This window comes from Oryx dammah, unplaced genomic scaffold (assembly GCF_014754425.2).
Source record: "Oryx dammah isolate SB20612 unplaced genomic scaffold, SCBI_Odam_1.1 HiC_scaffold_6, whole genome shotgun sequence".
Taxonomy (NCBI): domain Eukaryota; kingdom Metazoa; phylum Chordata; class Mammalia; order Artiodactyla; family Bovidae; genus Oryx; species Oryx dammah.
Window position 1 is genome coordinate 43,053,596 of NW_024070190.1, and position 21,646 is coordinate 43,075,241.

The following is a 21,646-nucleotide window of genomic DNA, read 5'->3' on the forward strand; positions in this document are numbered from 1 at the left end:
CTATTCCATTGACAGAGACGTATGAATATATAATATTAACATCACAATGTTTATTATCTGATACATACTTTTACACAATTGTATTTGGATAAAGTTTACTTTTTGGTTATTTTTCAGACGGTGACTATTTAAAATACCTGTAGATCTGAGTTAAACTCCCTATTACCTTCTGAGGGGAAGTGAAGAATGAAAATCACCATTGCTCTTCCAAAGAAAACACTCCATACATCTTACAATGTGCTCGGCTTGCATGTGCTGCGTGCACTGTTGGCTATTACACTTTTAATTTCTAGGAAATGAAGATCTATGCAGCATTCTCTGATCTGACTTCTATTTTCTCTTCACTGATCATTGGGTTCTCTCTTATATGAACATTTTATAGTTGGAGTGGTTTGCCATTTCCTCCTTCATGGGGCTTCCCAACCCAGGGACTGAACCTGCATCTCCCATGTCTCCTACATTGTTCAGTTCAGTTCAGTTGCTCCGTCGTGTCTGCTCTGCAACCCCACAAACTGCAGCACGCCAAAACTGGTTCATCACCAACTCCCGGAGTTTACTCAAACTCATGTCCATTGAGTCGGTGATGCCACCCAACCATCTCATTCTCTGTCGTCCCCTTTTCCTCCTGCCTTCAATCTTTCCCAGCATCAGGGTCTTTTCTAATGAGTCAGCTCTTCGCATCAGGTGGCAAAAGTATTGGAGTTTCAACTTCAGCATCAGTCCTTCCAATGAATATTCAGGACTGATTTCCTTTAGGATTGACTGGTTTGATATCCTTGCAGCCCAAATCTCAAGAGTCTTCTCCAACACCGCAGTCCAAAAGTACCAATTCTTTGGTGCTCAGCTTTCATTATGGTCCAACTCTCACATGCATACATGACTACTGGAAAAAGCAAAGCTTTGACTAGATGGACCTTTGTGGGTCATAATGAATGCCAAAATCTGGGGTGAGAGAGGTGAAATGTTTGCCCTTTATGGTTCTCCAAGCTGCTAGAACTTTCAGTTAGCATGGGTAAGTAAGAGCTCCCAACATATAAATAACATCGCATTTGTCATCCAGTCCCTAAGGCTTCAGATTGATGTTGACTAAACAGTTTTGTGCTCACCTGGGAAATCACAAGCCTTTTATGTTCTGAACCATTTTCCATTAGTGCCTGTGCATGAGAAGTAATTCAAACAAGAAGCCAAAAAGCATTTCTAAAACTATGTTCAAATTTTAGCAAGATTTAAGATAGAGCAAATGTTTGGCTTCCCATTTGGATCCTTGAAGCAGTGAACACAGTTCATGAAGAATAGATTTATATTTTCTTGCACATAAATATGTTTGTCATGATACCAGAACCATTGAGACAAATGGCTGTGCTCAGTTGGGAAATCTACCTTTTCTGTCCTTATTATAAAGTATATATTGTGGTTTAATTATTCTTGTGGTTTTATAGTTATGGGCATTTTTATAGTAAGGGAAGCTTCTATTGAAATAGCATAGGCTACTTAGTTACTACAAAGCTCTTTACAAAAACTAACACTCATTAGGAAATAAATTCTCCCCATTCTGCTTCTGTTATTCCATCATATCCTTAACAGAAAAGAGCATGGTTTTGAAATTTTATCTCAAGAGAAGAAACGACTGCCTGTGGAAGTGTATTTTACAGATTTCTACTTCTAACTGGTAAAAGAGTAGGTACATATACATAAACATTCCTCAAGTTTGTAGGTTCTTTGAAACAACAATAGGGATACATTTCTAACAGTTCCATTTTACACAACCAAAACTAGAAGCTGCAGTTAAAACAATGATTATGAACAATAGAGCTTTTAAAGGGAAGATATTTAATTATGTAAGGATTTATAACTGTAAGGGAGCTTAAGTTGGAGGTTCCTTTAAAAGCATACAATTGTTATTTTAGTATGGATGGCTGTGACTCTTCGGGGTTGGAATGACAGAACCCCAACTCAAACTAAATTAAGCAAAAACAAAAACCCCACAACTTCTACACCTACAAGGGATTCTGAGTAGCTCCAAATGTTAAGGTAGCTCTGCCAGAACCAGGCTTGAGGACCAGAGTCCAGGGACATCAAACCCCCAAGATTCATCACTTTCTTGGCAGAATGGGGGACATGCCTCAGGCTCCTAGCCCTGTCATCCCAGTTTAGCAGTGTCAGCAGAAAGACTCCATTCTCTCATGGTTTCCATAGCAAAATGGACCCTCATCAGTCTTATAAGTCATTTGCCCACCCCTTGAACCAATTATTGCTGCTGGGTTATGGTTTATCACTCTGATCCAATCTGGGTCATCTGAATGAAAAAGGAGCCAGGATTAAGAAGCTCAAGAGGACCACATGCAGTGTAGTAAAAGTGGGACAGGAAAATGAACACCGACTGAAAACTATCTCACCTTGGTCCTTTCAACCTTGAAGTAGAGGTCTCAGGAGCTTTGGGGCTCCATGGGGAAGCCTGAAACCTGGGGGGCTGGTTTGGACCCTGAGCTGGGAGGGAACTCCTTGGCACCTGGGCTGCACTGGCTTTACTATTTGCCTGCCTTCTTCTTAAACTTTAGAAACTAAATACATGTTCTATCAATTTATCTTGGGAACCAACACAATGCCAAGAAAAGAGAACATTGTGAAGTCAGAAAGCTCCCAAGTCCTTGCTCCTCCTTTTAACTAGCCTTGCAACCCTTGGCAAATTACTTAAGCTCTATGAATCTTGGTTTCAGCATTTCTAAGACGAAGATGCCCGCTCCCTTACAAGATTGCTGGGAAAAACAGGAAGTGTATGTGAAGCACAGTGGCTGCTCACCAGAGATGTTCAGTTATTGTTGAATGGAACCATAACCTATGAGTGACCTTAAAGGCCTGGGATTAGTCTAGCACTTGAGGTCTAGACAGAGGGCTGTGGGGATGAAAGAACAGGACATGTCCCCAGCCCTCAGTAAGGGAGAAAATAAAAGTGCTAAGAGTAATGTAAGAAAAAAGTGGGAGACTTCAAAGGAGAAAGGAATTACCATGTACCAGGAACTTTACCCACATCCCCCATCTAGTGTACCTTGTAATGCCATTGTTAAATGCCATCTGTTAAGATTTAAGAACCAATTACTGTGACAGAAAAATAGCTTACGGCCCAATTTTTGCAATGTATTGAAGAGAACATTAGGGGATCCTGACAAAGATACATGTACTATATCTGTATGCGTATGTGTGTGTGTGTATGCATGACGCCTGGCCGCCCTGTCTATATCCCTAACAATTTTACAATCCTACTGATTTATATAAATAAATGCCATTTATTATCTTTATTGTGCAGTTAAGGAAATAGATTCAGAGACTCTGAATGACTTACCCAAAGCCACAGATGGAACTGGCAGAACTGGGAACCAAGCCCTAACATGGCTCTAAAACTGGAATCTTTATATTACGCCGTTCACTTTTCTCAATTCTCAATAATGACAATGTAAGATGGAGAAATATCAATAACGTCAGACATGCAGATGACACCACCCTTATGGCAGAAAGTGAAGAGGAACTAAAAAGCCTCTTGATGAAAGTGAAAGAAGAGAGTGAAAAAGTTGGCTTAAAGCTCAACATTCAGATAACAAAGATCATGGCATCTGGTCGCATCACTTCATGGGAAATAGATGGGGAAACAGTGTCAGACTTTATTTTGGGGGGCTCCAAAATCACTGCAGATGGTGACTGCAGCCATGAAATTAAGACGCTTACTCCTTGGAAGAAAAGTTATGACCAACCTAGATAGCATATTCAAAAGCTGAGACATTACTTTGCCGACTAAGGTCCGTCTAGTCAAGGCTATGGTTTTTCCAGTGGTCATGTATGGATGTGAGTTGGATTGTGAAGAAGGCTGAGTGCCGAAGAATTGATGCTTTTGAACTGTGGTGTTGGAGAAGACTCTTGAGAGTCCCTTGGACTGCAAGGAGATCCAACCAGTCCATTCTAAAGGAGATCAACCCTGGGATTTCTCTGGAAGGAATGATGCTAAAGCTGAAACTCCAGTACTTTGGCCACCTCATGCAAAGACTTGACTCATTGGAAAAGACTCTGATGGTGGGAGGGATTGGGGGCAGGAGGAGAAGGGGACGACAGAGGATGAGATGGCTGGATGGCATCACTGACTCGATGGACAGGAGTTTGGGTGAACTCCGGGAGCTGGTGATGGACAGGGAGGCCTGGCGTGCTGCGATTCATGGCGTCGCAAGAGTTGGACACAACTGAGTGACTGAACTGAACTGAAGATTTAGGTTTAAATTCCAATTCAACTTCTACATGTATGCTGACTCTGGGTCAGTTTCTCCTGCACCATGCTTCCTCAGTTAACAAGATGACTAGGTTTCTGTTCAGTTCTCCAGATTTCTGAGAACTACCCATGCAGTGATTCTCAGAGTGGTCCTTGGACCATCATAAGAAAGTGTATTCATGGCTATGCAGGACCTACTTAATCTGGGGATGCACAAGAAATCTCTTAACAGGCTCTCCAGGTCCTAATTCAAGTTTGAATACCAGACTTTTCAGTATTCTAAGGAATGCAGGTGTTATGATAACTTTTTCTCTTCTCAACAAACAAGTCTATGACTCTCAACACATTTCTCCTAAAGTTTTTAAGGCATCTTAGAAACTCAATATTCAAACTACTAAATAAATATCCAAACATTCAGTATGGGACTGAAAAGGTCTACTCTTGCTTCCAATTATAATTCCTTTCTCCAAAGGTCAAAAGTTACAATCCTTGTCAGTACCATTACTGTCCCACCTGAGCCGTTTCCAGATGTTATTTTTAAGTCAGAAGTTTCTCCCTCTTCAGGGACTTTCACACTTTATCCCTCCATCCTTTGCTTTCTCTTTAGTCACTCAATATTCTATCCATCTTGCCCCAGACCTATTCAAACAATGCCCACTACTCTCAAACTCTACAGCCCACAAACATATCTAAATGTCTCTGTTCTGTCCACAAAATGCAAAATGACCCTAGGGTCCTAGGAATATGGCAACTATTTAAATAGGGATGGGGCTGAAGTTGATGGGTTATTAAGTACAGTTTGCTAGAAGCAGTAATGTAGAAGTATATTTCACCAAGAACTTTCAAGTTTCCTTTTATCACTAATTAAAAATTATTTTATTGTTAATCCAAGTCCCCAAAAGACCTTTTATTCACTAAAAAAAAAAAAAAGTTTTTTTTTCATTTAATTCACACAGGCCATGTCCACATATAAATTAATGATTTTATTATACATTATGTATTAACTTCTTTGCATCATTACTGCCTTTATATTTTATGTTTAACAACAACAACAAATCCTTCTCTAAAGCCTACAGACAATAAGATAAAGCATTAGTCACAGTATATGGAAGTCTCCTATTGGTGATAAAATACACAAACCTCTCCCCTCACCAAAGAACTTTGTACAGCCTAAAACAGAAATAGAACAAGTTAGAGATAATGCAGTATAACATAGTTTTCAGACAACTAAAACTAGATGTTGGTCCAAAGTTGTTAAAGTCACCACCAACTGGCAATAACTGGCTGCATCAGAATCATCTTGGGGGACTTTTAACTGTTCAGGGTAGGAAGAGAGTTAGTCACAGGTGTTTCTAGCACAGAACAGATTTAAGAGCTACTGACCCACAGACAAGATCCACTTTAAAATCAATCAGAAGCGCCACAGCACAAGCCAATTTAAAAATATGTATGAGATGAGGACCCAATTCCGTGGCTTTTCAACTAGTCACTGAAGCTGACATAAACACTTTACTTAGGACTACACAGAGAGCTGGAGCAAAACAAAAGGTATGTCTCATTATAGCAACTGATGGCAGGGTTCTTCCATCTCATCTCCCTGGTCCACCAAGTCGGTTCTAAGCTGATGAACTGCTGACTTTTCAAACAATTAGACTGCATGGAACAATAGCAATGAGCATGCAGGCAGGCTGCTGCCACCGAATCCACAAGGCCCCAAACACTGGTGACACCAGGGCATCTACATATTATTGAAACAGAAGGACCAAGAAATAATTATATAAGACACACTGATAGTTTGTGGGGGCAGAGGGGTAGCGGTATCAGTTATCAATGCTGATTCTACACCGCTAAAGTTCTGTAATGCACAATTGAAAAGTAGACCCATTTCAATAGACAGCCTGCAGATACTCCATTTCACCACCTCAATTACCTCTTTTGTGTGACCTTTCACTTACCAAATTCCCACCATGAAATCTCTCAACAGTGTGACCTCAAACAACTTCCATCTCTAGTTACATTCCCTTCCTGCAGGCTGGCTTCCACCAAAAGACCTAGAAGGCGGTCACCAAACCTCTCACCTTATGCCCTGTTGCCAAAGAAAGTGACCCATACTTTCTCCTCAAGTGAAAAAATTAGAAGACAACAAGATTAGGTAGATCACCCATTACATACTCAATCAACTGGATCAGCCACACAAGAAGGCTCATTCCGGTCATGGGTAATCAGCATGAAAAACAGAGCGTATGGGCAACCAATGGATAAATGTACACTAAAAATGATAAAAATTATTTTTAGAGACACTTCTTTTGGCTATAACAAACAATCTAAATTAGGCTACGTACAGGTAAAAATCACGATGAGCAGCATTATTAAACAATTCCAAAAGCTAGTGATCTTGGCTAAATAAGAACCTTCTAAGAAGGCTGCTAATAAGCTAAACTATGTCAAAATTTTCGAAGAGTTTTAGTCAGACTTGAAAGCCAAGATAAGCAACTCCTTTGTATGATTATTACCTCTGACCAAAGCACAAGAATTCAGACAAATAACTTTCATAACCTACCTAAAAATAGGATAGCTCATAAATTTTCTAAACTGTTCTTTCCTGCTGTGGACAGCCCTTGATCTCTGACTGTAAAACTTAGCAAGCTTTGGCATATACTAACATTAGTTTTACAAGTTACTAAAAACCTCTATAAATTAAGCATCGTCGCTCAAATCTGGATAGTTCTCTCATTCTGAATGCCTAAACATTTAGGTCACAAATTGAAATACCAGTAGAAAAATATTCATCTTTAGGCAGGTTGTATAGTTACCACATAACAAGAAACTGACAAGAAAATTTAAACAGAGTATAAAAATACTTCAAAGCATTATGAACTTTGAACTTAGCACACTTTCCTAAATTTTAGTATTCCAACAAGAAAAGAAGACTGGAGTAGCATTTTAGACGGTTTAAGCTAACTCAAAAATTTCCTGATTCCTGACATCAATACTAGATTTATATAGTTTTATTATAGTAACAAACAGCTGTTACAGTGGGATCTACAAACATATACAGAATTATTATATTTAAATTCATATAGAACAGTATTTACATTTTTTAAGTTACTTTTGAAATCAGAAGATGAAGTACAGATTAAGTTTTACAACAAAGAAAAGAACAATACACAAGACAAAAACAGATAGGAACAGTAAAAATACAATTATCTGCTCTTGACACAACACAGGAAAATTGTCAGAAAGCTACATCTTCTTAATTTGACTGTCCAAATCATTAAAGTACGGATGATTCAGTGCCATTTTGCCAGAAATTCGTTTGGCAGGATCATAGATTAACATTTTCTGTGTGAAGGAAAGATATTTTAAAAGGTTATTTATATAAGAAAAAAAAAATCCCCCAAAAGCCTTACTTTTCTACCAATAAGCCATATGCTAATGATTTTAAAGAAAAACTACTAAATGAACGTTCCCATTAGTTTAACAGCAAACCACATGAATGTTTTACCTCACCCCCTAGCTCTAAAATGATCTACTCTTTAAATCACAAATATCTTGATAACCTTTTAGCTATAAATTACATTTTAAGACACAAGCATTCATGGATAACTTTAAAATCAAGGCATAAATTTAAGAAAGATTATCTAGTTAATTATATTTACTTTGAGAATTAAAAGGCCCTCTGAGTTGTTTACAACATTCCTGAAATTGTAGTAATTAACTAGAGGTTTCTAATGTAGCTTTCAGCAAGTTTCTAATAAAAACAAAACCAGCATGCACTATGCTATAAACAGTTAAAATGAGTCACTACATGAACTATGGTCAGAAAACTTAAGTGTTAAGGTTTATTTACACATCAGCAGAAAAGTTTGGATAAAGTTAAAATGTATCTTAAAGAAATCTTAAAACTAAATCAATAAGCCAAACTAGAGACATTTTTACTATCTTGTTACCACTTAAGCTGTTATTCTATAGCTAGCACTCTACTTTGTTCATTTCATGTTACTTAATCCTGACAACAGAAGGTAGGAATTAGTCCCACTTTATAAATGAGAATACTGAGGCTCAAAGAGGTTAAGGAACTTACCGAAGTTCACAGAGCTTACAAGTGAGAAAGATGAAATTTGAAACCAAGACTAACATGTGGTTTACAGTAGGAATTATCAGCCTGGTGAGACTGCCCCTAATGGGATATTTGGCAATGTGTAGATACATTTGGGGTTGTCACAATTGGGATGAAAACGTGTTAATGGCATCTAGAGGACACAGAAACAGGATGCTGTTAAGTATCTTAACGATGTTCAGGACTGCCTCCAGCAGCAAAAAAGTGATCCAGGCCAAGATGTCAATACTGGCGAGACTAAGGAACAGTGACTGACAACACAATTTTCATTTGGTTAACTAAAGTGACATTCTTTGAAATGTTCAAGAATCCCAGACTGGGCCAGGAATACAGAGGGCCTTTTACATCACATCATCAATACTGATGCACAAAATATCTGAGAGGCAGTAAAGGACCCTGGACTGCACTGTAAGCATTTGGGAAATCTGAGCTGGAGTTGTCAGCATGATTATAACCTGTGAAAGAGGCCCAAAGATCAATTAGAACACATGTATGATGATACAACAATAGATGTTTTTCCTTTGTTTAGTAACCTACCAAAATTTCTTTTTTGGAATTACATTACCTGAGATTCGTAAGATTTAGTTCCTTCTAACACCTCAGTATTTAAATACTGTTCTAAAATAAATTTCCTGGGGCAGGTCTAGGGCAATTTATTTTATCCTAACAAATTATTTTTTGTCTTATTTTTAAAGAACACAGCTGTTTAGTTGGAACAGCAATGTAATAGAGGGGAAAGTTTTAAGAACTACATTCATCCCTTTCCTAACTTATCTGATGTGGAAAAGAGGCACAAGGTGAGAAATGGAAATCCATGCAGCAAAGGCTTACATAACTAAAAATATGAAAAAATAAGGAAGACATCTATGTCTAAACTAAAAACCAGTAAATACCAAGACAAAAAAGCTGGAAAGGAGGGTCACTCCAAGTCAGTCACTTACAGCGTTATTATTAACCCTGTCCTCTCCTTCAGAGTATCTATAGCTATCTATCAGATTAAAAACAAATCAACAAGGACAACAAAAAAATGCCAAATTCTCCTCTCAAAACCACTAGTGATTTTCATATCTAAAATGGAACTAGTAATGAACATAACAGATGTAACAGTTATGTGTCTAGCTCAACAAATGTTGGTTTTATTCCTATTTCCTAGGTAAAGACAAAATTAAGTACATTCAGAATTAATTATCCATGGTTTTAAAACCAATATAAAGGGCATTCCTTACCGAGAGCAGATCCAAGCCATTTTCATCCAAGTTTTTGACATGGGATGCTAAGCTTCCTGGTTTCCACTTGGGAAATGTACTCTTGTAGTCCTGTAAAGATTCCACTTCTGGCCACACTTCATTATTAGGAGTGCCCAAAGCTCTAAAAAGCCAGAGCAAAACAAAAACTTACAAGTTAAAGCATCAACATAATTCTTGCTATCTACATGTTAATTTTAAAGTTCTTAACAGCTCAAGTGTAAATCAAAAATACCTGAAAATTCTGAAGAGTTGATCAATTTCTGAGTCCCCATGAAACAGTGGTTTCTTCGTTGCTAATTCAGCAAAGATGGTCCCTATACTCCAAATGTCCACTGGAGTTGAGTAGCGAGCTGACCCCAGCAACACTTCTGGAGATCTATACCAGAGTGTCACTACCTATTACAAAGAAAACACCTTACTTGGAATAAATGTGGCACATTAAATTATCTAAATGTAAACATTTATATTAGGACTGTCCTTTAGAATGCTGCACGATTGGCTCTGATAGTGTTTAAAAGTCAATTAACTATACACAATACTAAATGTTAGATAAATACTTCATTTGTAAGTTATATTCACTAAGGAGGAAAAGATAAAAGCATACCAAGTCTTTTCAAATCAGTAAAAGGCAAGGATCAAAACAGTCAAGGCAGCCTTCACTTAAAAACACAAAGGACAGTGACGCTGGATTTGGGCTGACGCTACACTGTACAAGTGCCTGCACTGCTTACACGCTAAAATCACAACCAAGGCACACAGCAGCTTAGTAAGTGGTCTAGCACCAATCTGCTGTTTTAGCATATCCAATTTATCACAATGGAGGGCAACTGCGTCTGTTTAAACCAGTGGAAACCAAATAATACATATTTACAGATCCATGGGAAAAATTATAAAAAGGAATAATGAAAAAGGAGCCAAGACCTCTGACCAGAGGTGCACTGCCACAAGTTTTGATCTAGAGGAAGTCTAGGAGCACAAGGGTAGGCAGCTCCACAGAAGACAAGGTTCCCCATAATCCTTACTGTGACTCAGCATTCCCTCTCCCTCCAGAAACAGCCAACAAAAAGCCAAGTCACCAACAGAACAGGGACAAAACGCGGTTATATTTACAAGCTTATAAAAGCATCTGAAATAGTCGTACTTAACCAACAAAACCTTTTAACTAGTCTTTTTCAAGATAGGATCCAAACGAGACAGAAATCACATGTAATTTGAACAGGGAACCTTTACTAGACAGGACTAGTAACTGTAACAGAGGATTGTAATAATCGGAGACTGACTTATAAGAATAAATGACTCCTTCCTGCAATGCCTCTCTAGCACCCTCTAACTGTCTCTAGCACCCTCTACTGTCAAAGGTAACATCCCAGCAAAGGAAAAACACTCAAAAGTTTCAGATGCATTTTCACATAGCGGACAGTGAAGGGTTACTTTGGATTAGAGAGGCAATAAACCGATACTGGCACAGACTGGAAATCTGAGTATTTTTTCTTGTCTTAGAAAATAAAGAAAACAATCCCTCAATCACACATAACAAAAGCACAAAAAAACGTACCTCATGTGTATACACTCTAATAGGAATTCCAAAAGCTCTGGCAAGGCCAAAATCTGCCAGTTTAATTGTTCCTTTATCATCAATCAATAGATTTTGAGGTTTTAAGTCCCTGTGGAGAACTCTTCTAGAGTGACAAAACACAATCCCTTGTAGGATTTGGTACAAATAACTCTGGAAGAAGGAAATATAAATTAGAAACTTAACCATATGATGAAATGATTTTCTAAATAATCTTGGCAGCCTTCTTTCAAAGACATAAGAAATTATATTGCAGAGAAATAAACAATTTACCAAAAAAGTTCTCAGGCCACTTGAGACTAACAGGAAGTATCTGGGGGGTGAGAAGCATTTATATCAAGTATTATGTTTGTACAAATAAGACAAAGATATTCACCTTATGGGAACATCTATAGACACTCATTTCATTTTCTTTTACTTATTCTGGTCCCTAATTCTTAAGTAATAAGGTAATTTTCTATATAGAAAGTTTCTTAAACTTTTGTTTTATATACTTATAGCAACTCTAGTTCTGCCCTGAGTAAGTTTAGACTTTTCCATTTCGATCTTTTATCTCTATATATTCATTTCCTCTTTGGAAACACTGATCACAAACGCTGTTTAGCAGTTCAGAGAAGTGTTTTGTAACATACTTGTTGCCAACACAATGTAACTGACATTTGAAGCAACATGGGTACTACAGAAATATAAAATATAGTATTGACTATAAAGTTCCATATTATAAAATACATAAAACCAATCAGTTGGAACAACTGGCTAGCATTTGGAAAAAAATTAAGAACTCTAGTTCTTACATCAAAATAAACCTTTGATCCATCTAGAATTTAAGACAAAAGGAGAAATGGTTATCTACTGAAACCACCAGAAAAACTGTCATGTACTGTTCCAATACATGTGATCTTTGCATGAGGAAGACTTAAATAAGACATAAAAAAGTCATGTACTGATATGTAGAAGTATGTTAAATTATAAAAATAACCAATGGTATATAGACACCATTAACAAAAGACAAAAAAAAAAAAAGGAATAAAAGAACTATTATTAACATATTACCACTAAAAGGCTCTTAGAAACCAGTGGCATCCTAACAGAATCATTAGTGAAAAATATGTAGTGTTTATAAAATGGCTAAGAAATAAAAAATGTTAAACGAAAGGCAAATGATGTTAATGTATTTTTCACATAGTATCATTATCAAAAAGGATTAATGACAGTGATATGTTAAAAAATATACATACACCATGATGTCAGTCTAATTTTTTAGAGGGTTAACTGGCACTATCAAGATTTTAAGTGTAAATAAACATCTTCAACCCACTGATTTCAGTGGTGAGATTCCTATAAAGATACACAGGAAAATAAAGATATTCCTTGCAGCACTGACCATAAGGACATGAGTCACCAAGCTGGAAAACAACTTCAGGGTCCACCAGTGGGGAACCGGTTTATGCAATTATATCAGACATTAGAAAGATGGTAGACCTATGTAGACTAACGTTTTACACAGTAAAAGGGAAAGTAATGCATATATACTAATATATATAAAATCCCATTTTTATAAAAAGTTTAAGTATATACACATACAAAGTTGACATACAAGTGTCTCTAAGATTACTAATAAAACAAAGGCTACATCAGAGGAGTGGTTTGGTAGAGATGGTATAAGGATAATTATTTTAAATTTAAATGAAACTTAATCTCTACAATAAATTAACCAAAATACATATTCAAATCCAGAATAAAATGAAACTGCCTGCTAGCATCACCCTGTCCCAGGCTTTTGTTCTTTTATTTTACACATATCTGACTGACAAAGAACAGAATATCCTAGCTTCCAACAATACACATTAGTTCTTTTATGTTTTTTCAGGCAGTACTTTTCACTTTACAACCAGAAGCACTATCTAGTAACAAAATGGGTGATTGTTAACAACCTAACCTATAGACTGAGAAAAAACAAAATATTCTTTAATGAAACATTCTTTTCTTCCTTGTTCTGCTTTCTAACACTTTTTCCAAGTATATTCTCATGAAACACAGGCACTTCTAAAGCATAGACTCTTTACATTCACAGTAGACAAACACTAACAAAGTTAGGCAAGATTCTTACCTTAACAAGTGAAGAATCCATGAACTGACCAGGAGGGATAGAATCCAAGTATTTCTTGAGATCCATGGAAAGGAATTCAAAGATGAGATACAACCTAGAATCCTGCATAAGCACATCTTGAAGACTGAAAAATAAAACAATTACAAATCTTAACATTTTTGATCTCTCACAAAATAAAATGGCTTCTATGCACATCATAGTTGCTATTAGAAAAAGCAGGCCATAAGAAATTTCTACGGTAACAAATTCATGCTATATTGTTTTGGAATAGAAGAGGTGGTACCTTCCCTAGTAGTGAAACCGTAGTATTAAACTAGAATTTGAGAAAGGAACCTCAGGGCAGCAACTGAAAATTAAGTGATATTACAGGTGCTAACTTGGTAAACGGCCTGTAGTCCAGAAGAATATTTCTAGGCTGACTACTTGTTGCTTAGAGTTTGTCTTTCCATTGAGGCAAATCATAGAAATTAACTTCTTAAAGTATTATCTAACCTTACCAGTTGTTCACAATCTCAAGCCCCCAAAATGCAATTAAATCCTAACTTTCACCTGATCTAGCTACCTATCTCAGGTCGCTGATTAAGGAGTCCTTAAAGACCAGAGCTCTCAGAGTTGGAACAGTGACAAAGCTTTGTGAAAAAAGACTTCCTTGTCTCCCTTGACCAGTTTATCCTGATTTTCCAGCCCCCACTACTAATCTCTATCACCAAGCCCCTCTAACTCTATTCCTGCTTTAAAAGCCAAGGTTTTCTATGTCCAGCATTCTCAATGAACAAAAATAGTAGGATTCTATTCCACTCAGAAAGGTTCGATCAGAAATTAATCAACTGTAAAAATTTTCACAATGAAATTCACTTGTGAAATAGCATGCGGAAAATGATTCAAATTCAGATATTATACCATACCTGACTATATTTGGATGACGAAGCTCTTTTAATAGAGATATTTCCCGAATTGCAGTACTAGGAACCCCTTCCTCTTCACTTTCTAGTCTGATTTTCTTCATGGCTACCACTTGACCTGTAGTTTTGTGTCTACCCTTATACACAACTCCATAGGTACCTGAAATAGACAAAGTAAGTGTCTGCTATGTGACAACCTCCACAAACTAAAAAAATTTTTAAAAGATGATTGAATTCCGTAAGGGGTCACATGATAGAAACATCTGCTGTGGCCCCAAAGGAAGCATCTCACTCATAATTATACTCTCAGCACTTCCGAAAGAAGAGGCTAATTACAACCTAACCTATCTGCAGTTTAGAAAATCCATATAGTCATCACAGGTTTTTTCCAGCACACTTTAGAGAAAAAGGATCATTTGCAAATTGGAATGTATGTCCTGTCAAATATCCTACCCAAGGTAGGCATAAAATAAATGCAGGAAGCCTCACATCCATTTGGAGGTTGAGAACATGGATTCTGATGTATGGGCTTCAGCTAATGAGCAACAATTTCAATATAAGGGATCCTGGGGTGGTTGGGCACCGAACGGAAAAGGCAGTAAGGGAGATGGACTAGTCAGCTAAACACAAGTTCGCATGCATGATATGCTGAATCCCCCAGGTAAGTGATTTTTAATCTGGGGTTGGACAATTTAAGGGAGGTCTTGACTCCCTTAATTATATGAAAATTTTCTTAAATAGCTTTACTATTTTTCCTATGATATCAGTGTAACTTCAAAAGTGATTAGGAGGGACTTATTTATATCTAGGGAAGTCTATTTTATAGTTTTTTAAGAGTTTCTCCAAAACTAGTAGTATTTCAAAAAAGGATAAGAACCACTAAAAAATTAAATGATCTACTTGTTTGATCAGAATATTAAGGATGGTTTGCTCAGTAACAAACTGATGCTATAGAAATTCTTTTTAAATAGAGAAATTCTATCCAATTGTCTGTGTCATGGTGTCATTTTAAAAACGTTAACATAAAATCCATTGTATATTATTTTGATGAAATTTGGAGTACTTGTGCTTTGGGTAACCAGTTGATCTGGGAATTCCCTGATGGTCCGGTGGTTAGGACTCAGCACTTTCACTGCTAAGTGCCTGGGTTCAATCCCTGATTCAAGGAACTAAAATCCCACAAGTTGTGTTGTGAGGTCAAAAAAATAAAGAACTGATCTTATTTGATCTTCACCACCATCCTTCATGGGTGGACCTTCTGTACACTTAAAATCTGTACATTATTCAGATGTAAATTATACTTGCATTAAACACAAAAGTAGGTAAGCCAGTAGCACCCTCACCCAGCACACTGTTAAGAAAGGAAGATCAGCCATTTACATAATATGGTCAAATAAGTAGTTAATGGTAAATTCAAACTTTTTAAAGTATTCTTACCTCTCACTCAATTGTACAACATTCACCTGGTCCTAAAATTTACTCATAATAGCCACTGATTAACTTATAGTGAATACTCAATATATACTGAATTGAGTTTTAGACATCGCAAGTGCTCTTTGTCTCTCCTGACTCGCACTTTGAAATGAACTAAGCATTATAAGGAATGATGCTGAAGCTGAAGCTCCAGTACTTTGGCCACCTCATGTGAAGAGTTGACTCATTGGAAAAGACTCTGATGCTGGGAGGGATTGGGGGCAGGAGGAGAAGAGGATGACCGAGGATGAGATGGCTGGATGGCATCACTGACTCGATGGATCTGAGTCTGAGTGAACTCCGGGAGTTGGTGATGGACAGGGAGGCCTGGCGTGCTGCGATTCATGGGGTCACAAAGAGTCGGACACGACTGAGCAACTGAACTGAACTAAAGCATTATAAAATTTAAAAATCTTCAAAATAGGCAAATTATGGAGACTGAACAATAAACAGAAAAACTGTTAATCAACAAATGGTTATAGAGTATCTGCTAAATGCCAACTAAGGTTCCACATCATGCATACAGTTACATTCTCTATGATCTAAAAAGGCAAAAGGAGTTCAAATTATTACCTGAGTTCAATGAATTATTTTTGTTAACTTAGAAGGAAATCACAGAACAACTTGGTAATGATTGAAATAAGAGTTGATATATTTAAGAAATGAACTGGGTAGTCAAAAACTCAATGTCAAGGGGGAAAAAGACAAGAGGACTATTTTAATCAAAAGACATGAAGACATTAACCACCAAATGAAATACATGACCCTGACTAGAACTTCAGAGAGCATATGCAGATGTACTTAAAACTAAAGTACATAATTTCACTGCCCTAACACTCTCCTCAACACACCTACAAAATAGCAATAGTGTTTTTTAAAAAATATATAGATGTATTGCTTTAAGTGTTTAGTATTAGAAGAATGTAAGATTATTGGAGGGATGCTGGTAGGGAGACATGTCAGAATAATTTCAATGCTCTTGAAAGGTTAACTTTCTTTTTTTTTTGCTTATGCTACTATATATATAGCATATATATATGAGAACATATATATTAATGCACTAATGACTGTTAGATACTTTAAAAACTGAATTTGAATATTTACATGTCAAACCATTAAATCATTTTTTTAAATTCCTTGTATATTATTAAAACCACTCACCTTCTCCAATTTTCTCTATTTTGGTATAGTCTTCCATAGTTAATCAGTGGGGTATGGTAGATCCTACAATGAGAAGAAAAGCTTATTTGATCACATGCTACTAATTCAAAGGGTGCTTTTAAGTTATTGATAAGATATTACAAGTAAAGAATCGTGCCTAGAGCAGTATTAACTTTCCATAATAGGACTTCCGTCACGGTGCAGTGGATAAGAATCCACCTGCCAATGCAGGGAATACAGGTTCAATCCCTGGTCCAGGAAGATTCCACATGCCACAGGGCAACTAAGCCCAAGCATCACAACTACTGAAGCCTGTGCACCTAGGTGGTGCACCGCAACAAAGATAGCATCCACTTGCCTCAACTAGTGAAAGTCACTTGTGGCAATGAACATCCAGTGCAGCCAAATATAAATAAATTTTAAAAAAATTTTCCATAATATTAGCTATTCTATTAAAACAATATTTACAAGGGGAAGAGCTCAAGACTCTCCCACCTTTCTTAGCTTCTGAAACATTGGAGATATTTGTATATCCTTGTATAACTTTGGTATACTAAGTGGCTTCAGTGTCCGACTCTGTGATCCTATGGAGCCTGCCAGGCTCCTCTGCCATAGGATTCTCCAGGCGAGAATACTGGAGTGGACTGCCATGCCCTCCTCCAAGGTACCTTCCTGACCCAGGGATGGAAACCACTGTCTGTTATGTTCCCTACAGCAGATTCTTTACCACTAAAGCCACCTGAGAGCTTCTTTCAAAATTAACTTTCAAATTCAGATATCAACATCTATCCGTCCCAAAGAAAACCCTGATGTTCTTTACATAAGACTTCCAAGGCTCATCAATGTGTGCCAGTTATACCCAAATAGTTTAACAATGAATGCTACTTGAATTTGTAGCTTCATGATACTTTTATGAAGCTAATAAACAATTTTTAAAGACATGAGTAGGGAGCTAAAATGTGGTCACACTGTTCACATTAGAAAATATTTAAAACAGCAAAAGTATATTCATTTCAACCTGCTCAAATGAGAGTTTTTATCTTTCTCTTGTTGTCAGGAGTCACGTAACACAAACATGATAAAAAAAACTTTCAAGATACCTTTTGTAAAGTAGGAAATATCACTAAGCACTCTAAAAGAAAATGGGCAATTCCATACATAAAGTGTAATTATACCCCATGCCATGTCAAGTACAAAGAATGTCCATATACTTGAATCACAAAAAAAAAAAAAAAGCGGAAATGACAACCAGATACTCAAGACTTCCTGGCCTGGTAAGTTTGCCACGGAAACATCAACTTCAGAAGCCCAAACCATCCTTTTATATCACTGATAAAATCATAAAGGTCACTGAACCTTAAGTTATATTGACCCTTAAGTTAAATTTCTCACATTCTTTTTCAAAATCATTCCAGACATAAGCAGAGATAAACTTTTTTAAATAAACAAAATTGCACTACCCTGGCCATCTTAAAAATGTTCAATTTTACAAATGGCAATGGATTAGGACTATCTTTTCTTCAATATCCAGCTGTAATATGCCCAAATCACAATGAAACTGTGGAGCTTATTTTAAACAAAATAACTGAAAACTAACTCAATTTCAAAGCTGGGTTCAATTACTCTTCCACCTTTTCCTGGTTGCAACTATTTTAAATAAAGGATGTGGCTTCGTAATGCCTTTTGAGTGCCTCCTCTATTCCTAGTGGCAGGATGTAAAATACCAATGGCTTCATCCACCCAGACACCTCCAGGTCTTTAAAGAAAGCAAGACCTGCACGTTAAAACTGATGAAAGGATTTTAAATGACACGTTTCTAACTCTCGGCGTTTCTTAGATTTCCAGTTTTTACCAATTCCATTGTATGTAACAACCACCAAGCATAAAATAAAATCCAAAAAATCCAAGTTCTCTCGGGGTCTATGCCCAGGATAAGTGTTCTTAAAAGCTCCAGGTAGGCTAGGGTCATGGGAGCAGAGAGGCAAGCTGAGAAGGCCCACAAGTTAGTTCTTCCGGTCGGTTTCCCGGGGCCACCTGGGATTAGAAGCAGGCGCGAGCACCTGGCTGAGTTGCAGTCTTGCTTTCCACTCCCGGAGGCGAAGCTAGGAGCTGAAGGGCAGAGCCTGGCACTCCACAAGCGCTTGGCATCGGCGAACGAAGGCACAAATCTGCCTTCCATCAACCCCCGAAAGCCTCCTCAGCCTCCAGATTGCAATTCCGAGGCCATAGCAATGCCAGCCCTACCGGGCCGGGCTGGACTCCCCAACGCCTCCCACTGAAGCCGAGGCTGGGCGTCGCTCCATGCGCAGGCCCGGGGCCTCCGGTTAAGGCCGGGCTTGGCGGTACGCAGAACCCCACTGCCCAGAGCCCAGCCTCCCAATTATCACCTGCTTCATTAATACTTCCCCTCCAAGGTCCGCGAGCCAGCCCTTCCGAGTCGACACCCCATAGGCAACACCCTGACCTCACCAACGCTACCCGGCTTTATCCCGCGGCGAAAGCTGCGGCGGCTACCAAGGCGGCGACGCTCTCCCTAACTTCCAAGCGCCAGCTTTGGAGCTAAGTGCGAGCAGTTTCAAACTCACCGCGCTAAAGGGTCCTGGATTCACCAATCAGATAGCCCGTAGACTTTTAAAGGAGCCAATCAGAGCCTAGCTTCCCTTAACGCTGGCCTCCCCGGGTGGCTAGAGCGCGAAAGGTGGAGGAAACGGCGGCTGGAGAAAAAGCAGAAGGGCGGGCGCCAACTGAGTCTGAGCGCAAGCGCTTTCCAAGATAGGGTCGTCTTATTGTTTCTAGTCATAAGAAATCTACTGTCCTCTCTGGGTTGGGTTTTTTTCTCTCCCAATATTGGCACAATAAAAATTTGAGGTATTCAAATAGTTCATCACAGAAGTGGTGCTACACGTAATCCAGATCCCATTACTTTCATTTCTGATACTGAAAGCTAATGTATATTTATGCTTTTCTAAAATAATGAATCTCAGTCTGGGCCAAAGGAGCATGATTCTGCATGTCCCAAGGGGAAGATCCCACATGCTCAACTTAAGACTCAAGGCAGCCAAAAAACAAAACAAATAAACTTTGTTTTAATAGAAAGAGGTAATAGAAAACTAGGAAAGATGTCCTCAACAGGGTAAAGAAACGTTTCATATATATATATATATATATATATATGAATATGAGTTAGATACATTTTTGTCACATTTCACACACATATATGGCTGTGCTGTTTTCACCTCACTGTTTTAAATTTCATTTTTTAAATCTGTGTAACATTTTAATTTAAAAATTAAAAAGCAAAATTTTTCTTTTCTTAAATGTTAAAATATTCTCACATCAGAATTTTAAATGTTCTTAAAAACACAAAAATTCACACTTCTGTGGGAGAAGAAAAAGATCTAAATTACACTTTAAATAATCCAGTATCCCCAAACTCTTTCATTGCCCTCCACCATATCCTAAAGAGATTTCTGCACCTGAACATCATTCTTAAGTCTTTAAGAAAATAAAAAAGTAAAAAAGAACTGGGGATAGTAAGAGTCTTTCCACTGACTGTATTGGGATCTGGAACAAATATTGATTACCATGCCCTCTACAACTATGTATTTGATGATCCAGATTAGGATAGGAATGGAATAAGTTTTTCATATGGCCCCCTATATGTGGCACAAACACTCAACCTTGGCAATTTTGTGCTCCTGGGTGACAGAATATTTTGAATTCATAGTAGAAGTAGGAGATTTGGGAAATCTTGGCCTGAACCTAATAACTTTTAAAACTTATTTCTAAAATCTCAAATTCACATTTTAAATGAAAACTGCCTTAAATTGCCTTAAATAAAATGAAAACTGTGTTCTAGAGAAGACTATTCTCTGCTAGTTTAGGGTACTAATTTTAAAGAATAAATATATATAGCTTTTTCTCTGAGAGGCTTAAGCAAAGGATTTAATTTATATCATCTAAAAACAGCTAGTAATTCATTATATACATTTGACATTCAGCATAAAGAAGACCACAAGCTTCCACACTTTCATGCTAGATTTTTATTTAAATTTAACTCAGTTATCTTTCTCTATTTTTGCAGCTTGTTTTTGTTTGTTTTTAGTTATCTTTTAAAGTTTCAGGTGGGGTGAAGCAAAGTGAAAGTCACTCAGTCATGTTTAACTCTGCGACCCCATGGACTATACAGGCCATGGAATTCTCCAGGCCAGAATACTGGAGTGGGTAGCCTTTCCCTTCTCCAGAGGAATCTTCCCAACCCAGGGATCGAACCCAGGTCTTCCACACTGAGGAGGAAAATTTACCAGCTGAGCCACAAGGCTTCAGGGGTTATTCTAAATTTAGGCTCTTATCTTGGCAAATACAATTTACTGTTCATTGGGTCAACTTCTATACAATGTCACAAAAATCAGTCAGGTATTTTCCTGCTTGAGATGTTGGGAGTGGGAGGACACAACCATTACTTGTAACTTGCTTCTGGCACTTACGCTGTAACTTGTGCTCTAAGGTGACATGAGAACATAGAGGAGGAAATTACTAATTCAAAAAGAGGATGTGACATTTGAAGAAACATTGGATGTGACATTCTCCAGGAACACTGGAGAAGGAATGGTGAGGCAGGCCTTCCAGGCAGAAGTCGTATGAGTAAAGCCCTGAAGTCTGCCTGTATAATTTAGGGTGCCTTGATCAGAGGGTAGAGGGCCCCTTAGGTGTTAAGCAGGGAAGGGAATTTGGAGTCAGAATCTAAAAGAGCCCTGAATGCTCTTCTGAGAGGCTGCTCAGAACAGAAGAGGTTCAGCTTTGCAACA

The 21,646-nt window shown here is 37.7% G+C and overlaps 1 protein-coding gene across 4 annotated transcripts; it reads right to left on the reverse strand.

Annotated features, from left to right (window-relative positions):
• Nucleotides 1–5,214: 5,214 nt before the first annotated feature.
• On the reverse strand, nt 5,215–19,566 carry CDK1 (cyclin dependent kinase 1). Of its 4 annotated transcripts, none has more exons than XM_040242309.1 (8): nt 19,317–19,405; nt 16,839–16,901; nt 14,208–14,364; nt 13,303–13,426; nt 11,175–11,345; nt 9,852–10,015; nt 9,599–9,740; nt 5,215–7,594 (listed from the first exon to the last, which is right to left on the reverse strand). In XM_040242309.1, exons 2-8 carry the CDS (start codon nt 16,873–16,875, stop codon nt 7,496–7,498), a joined length of 894 nt encoding a protein of 297 aa, XP_040098243.1. In that variant the 5' UTR covers nt 16,876–16,901; nt 19,317–19,405; the 3' UTR covers nt 5,215–7,495. The 4 variants fall into 4 exon arrangements, with proteins under 4 accessions (XP_040098243.1, XP_040098244.1, XP_040098246.1 ...); XM_040242310.1 differs by having other exon boundaries at nt 5,221–7,594; nt 19,308–19,405; XM_040242312.1 differs by having other exon boundaries at nt 5,221–7,594; nt 19,303–19,397.
• Between the last annotated feature and the right edge of the window lie 2,080 nt (nt 19,567–21,646).